Below are 10,620 nucleotides of genomic sequence, written 5' to 3' on the forward strand. Positions count from 1 at the left end.
GCCATTACCCGTGAGGACAAGCCTACCATTGGTGATGCTGATTTCGATGAGCACATGAGTAGCACAAGTAGTAGTGGGTTGAATCTATTTGTAGATCTAAACACTTGTTTGGATTCTGAAGTAGATAGCTTGGCAAGGGTTGATCTCATTGAGGATGAGATTGAACCGTATCCCATCATTGATATTGGCAAAACTATTTTACATATTGTCTCATCCTCCTCACCTCACTTAATTCTTGTATATGTGGGCTTGCAAAAAAGCATTGATGTTTTTGTTAAAATTATGTGCTTTGGTAATCATGGGCAATGTTTGGAAAGCAATGATGACGAGGGTGACGAGGGTACACATATACCTTCTCACTTTCAACAAGACTATAGTCTTCCGGATGACGACGAGGGTATGGTCGACATGATGGATTCCATTTTTAGGGGCACTACATCCCACGCACACGTGATGTCAGAGTCTGAGGTGAAAATGCGAGAGTTGCAATCAACACCATTGTACGAGGGTGCCAGGATGTCTAAACTACGTGCTTGTCTCTCAATCTTGAATCTACAAGTACAGTATGGGTGGTCGGATACAAGTGTCTCGGCCTTAATGAGGTTAGCCCTTGCATTAATTTGATTGACTCATTATTTGGATATTGTTTGTTTTGAGAATCATCATTTGGATAGTGTCTTCGTCATAGGTTGCTCCAAAAATGTTGCCTGCACCAAATACCATGCCCGCATCAAGAGATGAAGCAAAAAAGATGCTAACAATGGTGGGTATGGATTATGATACCATCCATGCTTGCCGTAATGATTGTATTCTCTTTCGTCGTGAGCATGGAGATTTGGCTAGTTGTCCAAAGTGTGGGGAACAACGATATAGAGATGACTTGCAGGGTGAAAGGATACTGGTAAAGGTCTTAAGACACTTTCCCATCATTGCAAGAATACAACACATGTTTCGATGCAAATCCATAGCGGAGTTGATGACATGGCATGCATCTCATCGGTCCACTGATCACACATTGAGGATTCCCGCAGATTGTGCAGCTTGGAAGCACATAGATAATCAGTGGCCGGACTTTGCGAGAGAGCCATGCAACTTACATCTTGGGCTAGCCATGGACGGCGTGAATCCTTTCGGGTTACGCTCGACATCTTGGTCGACATGGCCCATAGTGGTGGTGAATTACAATATCCCACCATGGCTAACAATAAAAAAGGGACACCTCATGCTTGCACTACTTGTGCCAGGAAAGTACAAGGCAAAAAACATGGACGTGTACATGGCACCTTTGATAGAGGAGTTACAGATATTATGGAGAGGAGTGCAGGTCTTTGATATTTCCAGAGCTCCTAAGCATACCAATGATATTTTAGTCAGGGGTATCTTGATGTGGACCATGCATGACTACCCAGGATGGAGAGTGCGCAGGTACATGGTTATGTCTTTACATGTACAATGAGGGATTATGCTTTTTTTACTCTCTTTTGCACGCATGTCTTCTACTAACATATTCATGCACGCGTGCAGGACTTGTTACAAGTGGGTACCATGCTTGTCCTGTTTGTGGACCCGCTCTGAAATCGCTTGCACGCTACTCCAAACACATGAGGAAAAATGTTTATGAAGGTCATGCTCGATACCTTCCGCTCGACCATCTCGCACGTGGAGGTCAGCTTGATCCACCACCATCATATTTGAAAGCAAGTGATTGGATTCAAGCTTGGAGGGAGAATGGAGAGGAACCTCCTCCTGGTATGAAGAGGCTATCGATCTTTCACGAGCTTCCTTATTGGGGTCAGTTACAAATCAATCATCTCTTGGATCCCATGCATATCTTTAAGAATGTGGGGGCTACCATTTGGGCACACTTGGTTGGTTCCAAGGACTCGAGAGGAGTGCGAGAAGACTTGCGTGCTATGAATAGGATGTCTCGTTTGTGGCCCCAAGTGCATGCTTCAGGAAAAGTTGTCCTCCCGAAAGCAACGTGGATCCTCTCTACGAGGGAGGAGGCAGCGATCAAGGTAGACATTGCCTCTTTTCAAACACCGACAGGTACATGCGTTGCTTGAAAGGAGCATTTTCAAAGGACAGTAAGCTTAGTGGCCTCAAGTCCCATGATTGGCACAAGGTCTTACAGGTATTCTAAGTAGAATTAGTGTACCGATAATAGTGATGCATTAGCGTAATTATTATTATGTTATATTGTTGACATGATTTCATTGTTGCTTTGATAGTTCATCCTTCCAATTACAATAAAAGGGTGCTTACAAGAAGATGTTAGAAATGCTATATTCAAGATTTGTGGTATTGTGAGGTATGCTTACTATCAATTCGCATTATGTATTTTCTTCATGGACATGTGAAATAGGTGGATATCTCAAATATCTTACATATGCATGGACATGTGAAATAGGTGGATATCTCAAAAAGAGATCTCTATATCGAGCATCGAGAAGGCTAGGGTGGAATCCATCGAAGCCATATGCTTGCTTGAGAAGCACTTTCCCTCAAGCATTATGACAACTCAAGTCCACTTGCTTGTACACATAGTTGATGAGGTGTCTATAGCAGGTACCGTTCATAATCGATGGATGTTTTTTCTCGAGCGGTTTATGAAAACTTTAAAGGGGTTTGTAAGACAAAGAGCAAGACCAGAAGCAAGCATGGCAGAGGGATGGCTTGTGCAAGAGTCATTAGTATATATCACAGAGTTTCTTACATCCACAGATCCTGATATGCCGCAAGCTTGGCACAACAAGGATGATGATCGCATCATTGGCGAGGTCCCCCAAGGAAAAGGGATTGAAAGAAAGATGAGCGAAGAGCAAATGGAGAAATTCAATAAGTTTTGTATCCTCAATAGCCCTGAGATGCAGAAGTGGATTGAGAGATATGAAGTGGCCAAAGCAGAAAGAATAAATGCAAGGACGAGATTCAGAGTAATGTACAGGCGATCACAACCATATCCACGAGATCTGGCTCTTGTCCCTACTCACATGTCACTTGATTGGCTACAACTAGCTATACGTAAAGCCGAACGTGATGGAGAGACAATAAACGAGCGTGAGCGGGAGTTATCATCTGGATGTATGGTGCATGTAAGTTTCTTATCTCTTGATGTAATTAAGTAATTATTTGTGGCAATATATGCTATAAAATAGGTGCATCTTCATTGTTTTAATGATGCTCTTTTACAGTACAAAAAGTACAGTGCATTATGGTCATATGGACGACATTTTCGTGTAGAACACATCGATTCAAAGAGAGTCATGTATGATTGTGGAGTCATGGCTAACTTCACACAAGATAGCCGAGCAAGTGCTTCGGATACCAATCTTCTCTCCTCACAGTTGGATTATTGTGGAACCATACACGACATCTATGAAATTGATTTCAGACGATTTACTATTTTCATTCTTGATGTAAAATGGTTTAGAACTAGCTACTTACAACGGTCCCCATGCGACTGTGAGAAAAGATGGTAGCGGTCTCTTTGCAATAGACTCCACCAAACATTGGACCGATGAAAGTGATACTTTTGTTCTTCCCGAGCACTATGAGCAGGTGCATACTAATGATTTAATTAGTCGAAGCTTTCGTTTTTTAAGTCCATTGATATATATATAATTGACGACATTTGGCACGTGATTTTTCATCTTCAATATAGGTGGTTTTTCATCCGGATCGTTCTGATCCAAGATGGTGGTATGTGATCCAAGTTGCACCACGAAGTAAGCAGATTTTTGAAGATCGAGATGTGGATATGGAGATGCCACTACCAATGCCGGATCCAATTGATGAATCTAGCGAAGAAGATGTAGATCACCATATGAGGCAAGAGGAAGATGCGCATAATGACATCGCACGGGAGGAGGATGGAGATCACGATATTGACGAGGAAGACAACAATCGTCAAGATCAATCACCACACTTAAGCTTAATTGAAGAAGATGATCAAATACTTTTAGGTGAACGTACGATGCTAGAGTACGATGATGATATAGGAGATCAACTCGGTATAGAGTTGGAGATAGACTTGCTTGGCGCCTTAGACTTGGCTCAAGATGAAACAATTGATGTAAATGCTCTTATTTAATTTGATTTTTCTCATCTCAAATTTGGACATGAATATATGAGCTTCAAAGGCTTGATGTACATGCTCTCATTTTTTAATTCTCTATGAGCTCAAACATGTATGAAAATTTAAAAAATTTTGTCATTGGAAGAAAATAAATTTTAAGGCTTAAAAAAAAAAAAAACCTCTCTGTAAAACGTCGCTATAATATATTGTCTCAGTGTCGCTATATAGCGACCTTTAAAAGTCGCTATATAGCGACTTTTACTAACGTCGCTATATAGCGACGCTTAGTAAAAGTCGCTATATAGCGACGATTTACGACACCCGATTTTTATACCGACGATTAACGCTAAGCGGGCGCTAATCGTCGGTACGTAAACGTCGCAATAGGATGCGTGTGTAGTAGTGTATGGACGCCATTTTTGCGTGGAACGCATCGATTCAAAGAGAGTCACGTATGATTGTGAAGTCATGGCTAACTTCACACAAGATAGCCGAGCAAGTGCTTCGGATACCAATCTTCTCTCCTCACAGTTGGATTATTGTGGAACCATACGCGACATCTATGAAATCGATTTCAGACGATTTACTATTTTCATTCTTGATGTAAAATGGTTTAGAACTACTTACAACGGTCCCCATGCGACAGTGAGAAAAGATAGTAGCGGTCTCTTTGCAATAGACTCCACTAAACATTGGACCAATGAAAGTGATACTTTTGTTCTTCCCGAGCACTGTGAGCAAGTGCATACTAATGATTTAATTAGTCGAAGCTTTCGTTTTTAAAGTCCATTGATATATATATAATTGATGACATTTGGCACCCATCTTCAATATAGGTGGTTTTTCATCCGGATCGTTCTGATCCAAGATGGTGGTATGTGATCCAAGTTGCATCACGAAGTAAGCAAATTTTTGAAGATCGAGATGTGGATATGGAGATGCCACTACCAATGCCAGATCCAATTGATGAATCTAGCGAAGAAGATGCTCGGGGGGGTCACTATGTATAAACCCTCTATATCACGTGCGTTCAAGGCCTATATTTAAAGTCCCTTATCTGTAAAAAATTTCATTAATAAAATGTACCCCTTTTCTATATAAATCTGTAAATTTTTTCCAAAACTATTTTAAATAGTCCCTTATGTATATTTATTTCTGTAAATTTGAGAAATAAAAAAAATCCTTCTGTTGAACTCACGTGATAGGGTTACATATGATGAGTGACCCCCCCGAGAGAAGATGTAGATCACCATATGAGCCAAGAGGAAGATGCGCATAATGACATCACACGGGAGGAGGATGGAGATCACGATATTGACGAAGAAGACAACAATCATCAAGATCAATCACCACACTTAAGCTTTATTGAAGAAGATGATCAAATACTTTTAGGTGAACGTACGATGCTAGAGTACGATGATGATATAGGAGATCAACTCAGTATAGAGTTGGAGATAGACTTGCTTGGCACCTTAAACTTGTCTCAAGATGAAACAGTTGATGTAAATGCTCTTATTTGATTTTTCGCATCTCAAACTTGGACATGAATATATGAGCTTCAAAGGCTTGATGTACATGCTCTCATTTTTTTATTCTCTATGAGCTCAAACATGTATGAAAATTTAAAAAAATTTGTCATTGGAAAAAACTAACTTTTAAGGCCTATTAAAAAAAAAAACCTCTCTGTAAAATCGTCGCTATAATATTTTGTATCAGTGTCGCTATATAGCGACTTTTGAAAGTCACTATATAGCGACTGTTGGTAAAAGTCGCTATATAGCGACTGTTGGTAAAAGTCGCTATATAGCGACTTTTACCAACAGTCGCTATATAGCGACGATTTACGAAACCTGCTTTTCATACCGACGATTAACGCTAAGCGGGCGCTACACGTCGGTACGTAAACGTCGCAATAGGATCTGTGTGTAGTAGTGTAATGGGCTCTTAGTTGTGTCTGCACTGCACTTAAATAGGGAGAGAGTTCATTGCGCCCGACCTTCTCAATCTTCAGTCTCATATTAGTTTGGTATTCGAAATATTTAATCAGTTCATTGAGCCCGACCTTCTCATTCTGAATAATTCTTAATGATGACCTCGTTGCATTGCCTCTCTCTTTATGCTACACTCATCACCGTTACATGAATGAGTAGAATGTGTGTAAAGATGATTTAAATAGTGGGTTGATCTCAAGATCCCCTTGCAATCTTGTTTATGTAAACAACATAAAGGATGCCAAAGAATACAAGTGACTACAACCATACCAAAGCGTGTCTTTACCCAAATATATCTTCCTCAAAATTCAGAATAAGATGAATTTCATTCATGTGGCTTGCCCAAAGAGAGAGAGAGAGAAGAAGAAAAAAAAGAAAAAGAAGGAGAGAGAGAGAGAGAGAGAGAGAGAGAGAGAGAAGAAGGAGAAGAAGAACGAGAAAAAGATGGGATGCAAATGGTTCCAATCATAAAAATCTAAAAGGCTAATTTCAAAAAACCAACATTTTTAGCTTCTCAAAGTGGAAACTCCAATTAAACTTTCCCATAAGGAAGGCCAAAAAGAAATCCATGCCAATGGTATGTTAAAAACCTTGGTATAGTGGACAAGAAGAAAAGATGGGCGGTTGAATTTTCCACATGCAACGATAACATATCTCATCCATAAACCAGACATTGATGAATTTGCAGCATATGCTTTAGATTCTAGAAGGTTATTCGTTTAAAGGTCAATGATTTACGGAGTTTATTGAATATTCTCAAATGATTGAACAGGGCCATCAAATTGAGATCGATACCATCTACTACACACCACAAACTTATGAGTTTATTCCCAAATGATTGACCCCTCAGAGCGAGATTGTTTTGTTGCATCAAACTAATTGGACATTATTACAAATTGTATATTGCTTCTGTTCGGTTCGACTACTATGGACACGCCTATTACAAATTCTATACAACCGCCAAACGCAAAATACAAAATATGCACCATCAACGACAAGTCACTCCCTGATTAGTTTGCAGTTTTATCTCTGCTTCCTCACTTAATTCTGCTAGGAGATCATTTCACGTTCCTGCAGATTCAAACCGATCTCATAAGGTGCTCGAATTTGGCCATTTCATTTGGCTTCAATGAAAGGAAGACTCTGCAGGAGTCTTTGGAAGTGCTGGGCAGTAGTAGAACGAATTCTACCCTCCCATTCACCACAGGGCCGCAATAGAAAGGCCTTCCCCAGCCAAAGTCTGCCAAGTCGAATCGTAGCTTCCACCATGCCGACACAAAGAAGCATCCCTCCATTATCGCTGGCACGCCTTGAGAAGCCTCCCCGTTATCACACGCCGACCGCACGTAATCGTCCGTCACAGCTTCTATTGCTTTCTGAATCTTCCATACGCCGAAAGAGAGCGGTTTGTCACGTATTTCTCCAGCTGTTGCTGTCGCATGCGCAGGGAAAACACCGTTTCCGCAGAAGTTAGGGTGAAGAGGAGGCTTCATGCGGCTTCTGAGATCCACTGCAAAAAAGACGGTGGAGGGGTGATGAGGATGCAACTCTGTTGCCTCGGCTCTAGCCTGCCAGATACGGGCAGTTAGAACGTCGAAGCTGCTGCACTTTGTTAGCATTCCATCCTCCATGGCCTTTTGCTTCAAGCGCTCCAGCTCTTTTCCAGAGAAGGCAAAGGAGCGGAATGCGTGCGTGTCTAACGGCAGCATATTCCCGGAGAGATTCCCACCGCCGGCTCCGAAGTTTTGATCAGTGAAAGATGAGACGATTTCCGGAGGCAGGTCGCTCAATCTTATGAACTCGTTGTGCTCGTAAGTGACGCAAGGAGGCGATCGTGCTTTAAGGGGGGTCCTATCCGGGTGTGGCTCGATAACCAATCCCTTTCCTCGCGCGACAGACGCGTAGTTCAGCATGAAGTCCACAGCTGCGAATCCATCGACGAGAGTATGATTCGTGCCCAGTCCGATCACAAAACCTCCACACTTGAAGCGCGTCACCTGCTTCCGACTCAGAAACAGTAGACAGATAAGCGATGTAACGAAATGTAGAGGACACCCCTTAAAGCAAATGAAAATTGAAACGGGACAAATACATAGCGCTAGCAGCCAGGCACGCGGGCTGCCAAGTTCACATCCGCTACGCATCCAAAGAAGGTGTCACGACTCACAAGGCAGGAAAGAAAGTTGTAGCACTCACCTGCACCAGTAGTAGAGGAAGCTCCGCTAGACTTGTGGCATGGTTGGTTTGCAATACGAGCTTCCTGAACTCTGGGTTTGGGTACGTGACATCCCCCACCTCTTCAATAGTGTGACCTGCAGTGGCTTCCGCGAAGAGCGCCCCAGCTCTATTGCAATGGATTTCAAGACGTCCTTCCTGATTCAACCTTAGACGTCCGGCCATGAAGTGATACGGCCCAGCTAGCAGCTTGCCAAGACCATCCTTGAGAACCTTTACCACGTTCTCCGTAGATCTCTGATCCGTGGGAGCGAAAAAGTGGACAGTTTCGACTGTATAAATTACGCTTTTATCGATATTAGAGAGGAAGAAGCTGCACTCTTCTGTTGGGTCAGTGGGGAGGACTATCTCTGGGTCTTTCAAGTCTACGTTGAGAGCAAAAGCAGGAGACAAAGTGCCATTGCGACCCATTGCAGGGACTGAATCAGATGGAAGGAAGGGCCAAGCAGACTTGGAGTGCACGGTAGTGCTACACTGGGACGCAGAACTTTTAGAACGAAGCGGTGTTTTAATGATAAGATACAAGTTACGACACCCGAGGCTCTGACGATTGCTGGCTCTGAGTACGTTCCCTAAGTAAAGCCTACTACATCCGACGCTTGATATGGTCTATGTACCACTACCAGCTTCAACAATCGGCACTGGCACTTGGCCAGGGGAGCTCCCAGCATGCAAGCAAAGTTTCAAACCTGCTCTATTGGATCTGGACTCTGGAAAATAATGCACTAGACGAGAGAAGCTGCCATTTTAAGTCAGGTGGCCGAACGAGGACTATGAATGCAGCGTTTAACACTACCGATGGGGGAGGTTGGAGGATGCTGATGGCCAAAGGTGGGAGGGTGCAAGGAGATGACGGTCTAACAATCATACGCGGCTGTGGCTGCCAGCAATAATACGCGGCTGTCCTGGCAGCCACACGAGCTGGGGAGAGGGAGCGAAACGGGAGTAAAAAGCAAAGGCTGGCCACGCAGGACGTGCCCGAGGACAGCTGCCTGCATGCAATCCGTTGAAAGTTGTTGCATGCCATGCAATTGCCTGTCTTGCGCAAGCACCTCGTAGATGCTCATGACTCGAGCGTCATCTACAATCGATCCCATGATCTATCCACTTTTCAATCCTCCTGCGTCCTCTTTCCCTTGATTTCCCAGCGGTTCCAATCCGTCTTTCCCTTGATTTCCAAGCGGTTCCAATCGGACACGACACTCAAAAACTGCTGTATAGCTACGTCTAGTATCTTTTCCTAGGTCCCCCCCTCGTTGCCTTTCTGCCAACCTTGCTCATTCACTGTCTATTACAACCTTAAGAAGTGGCCCGGTTTTAATGAATTTTAGAGGGTGTACCGGCCACTTCAGAAATGTAAAGTCCTTTACGGGAGTACGTACGATTTGCAGAACGAACGTGTGCCGCTACGAAGCAAAAACGTCATAATAGAAGCGCTGACCGCAGCTAACGTCCTGGCTAAATTTAACATCGGCTTAATTGATTTTGGTCAATTATCAACGCCTGGGAAATCTCGCTCTCAAATGAAAAAGTAGAAATGGTACTGTGGCCAGAGTAATAGTTGCGTTCAGACCAGTCCTGAAATTTGAAGGCCTGCCCTAACGATATTGCAGGACAAAATCTGTTCAAAAGTAAGTAAAAATGCCAAAATCTGTCATTGGCCTTCAAACGTATTTATATGCAAAATTTTGCAACCTTGCCACAATTGTTGACATTCATTTGCAACCTCAATTTTTCATATGGCCTTCCCTAGAATGCCTAAAGGGCTTAGAAGGTCGTTGAAGGTTCACACTATAAAACTTGCAATGGCCTATGCCAAACCTCCAACTGCAAGCCTTCATGGGCTATGTTTTGAATGCTAGCTCGGTAGTGGACTACTACACTTGGGACTTGTTTCCACCCAGGGGTGAAAGTCACACCCAGGTGCTCCTCAGGGCCAGTGATCGCTGTCAGGTTGCCAAACTACCACCCTCTTTCTAGTTCACGCTCAAAAATGGAGGCTTGCTGCTGCGAGTGACCCTGTTTGATGCTATTTCTCCTACACCTGGAGCCTGTAGAACCTACAGGAGGCAGCAGATTGGATGGATGTTGTGTTCGAGGCTAGAGATACAGCTTTCAATGCAAGCAGCACCCAGGAGGCCCAAACAATCTAACAAAAAGAGATGGACTCAGTCTACCACTCGTTGGCACCATCCACCATTTCTTCCCCACTCCTCCTCTCCCGTGAGAACTGTCCAAATAGGCCTTACAGCTTTCGTTTGGGCCATTTACCCTTGTGTGGAAATAGGTCCTTGTAGTGTTGGCTTCCACATAGGG

General features: G+C 43.2%; 1 protein-coding gene across 1 annotated transcript; it reads right to left on the reverse strand.

The window, feature by feature from the left end:
* Positions 1-6,840: 6,840 nt before the first annotated feature.
* LOC147902568 (acyltransferase GLAUCE-like) lies at positions 6,841-9,345 on the reverse strand. The gene is made up of 2 exons (XM_087373708.1): positions 8,266-9,345; positions 6,841-8,066 (listed from the first exon to the last, which is right to left on the reverse strand). Exons 1-2 carry the CDS (start codon positions 8,713-8,715, stop codon positions 7,149-7,151), a joined length of 1,368 nt encoding a protein of 455 aa, XP_087229834.1. The 5' UTR covers positions 8,716-9,345; the 3' UTR covers positions 6,841-7,148.
* Positions 9,346-10,620: the final 1,275 nt, after the last annotated feature.

Source organism: Dipteris shenzhenensis, chromosome 4 (assembly GCF_047967505.1).
Source record: "Dipteris shenzhenensis isolate YYH24624 ecotype China chromosome 4, Dip_SZ_1.0, whole genome shotgun sequence".
Taxonomy (NCBI): domain Eukaryota; kingdom Viridiplantae; phylum Streptophyta; class Polypodiopsida; order Gleicheniales; family Dipteridaceae; genus Dipteris; species Dipteris shenzhenensis.

Bases quoted from the DNA above. Each gene is read 5' to 3' on its own strand.
- LOC147902568 (XM_087373708.1), bottom strand. From the start codon at position 8,715: ATGGGTCGCAATGGCACTTTGTCTCCTGCTTTTGCTCTCAACGTAGAC. The intron at 8,067-8,265 runs GTGAGTGCTACA...AGTCGGAAGCAG, and splicing joins TTCCTCTACTACTGGTGCAG to GTGACGCGCTTCAAGTGTGG.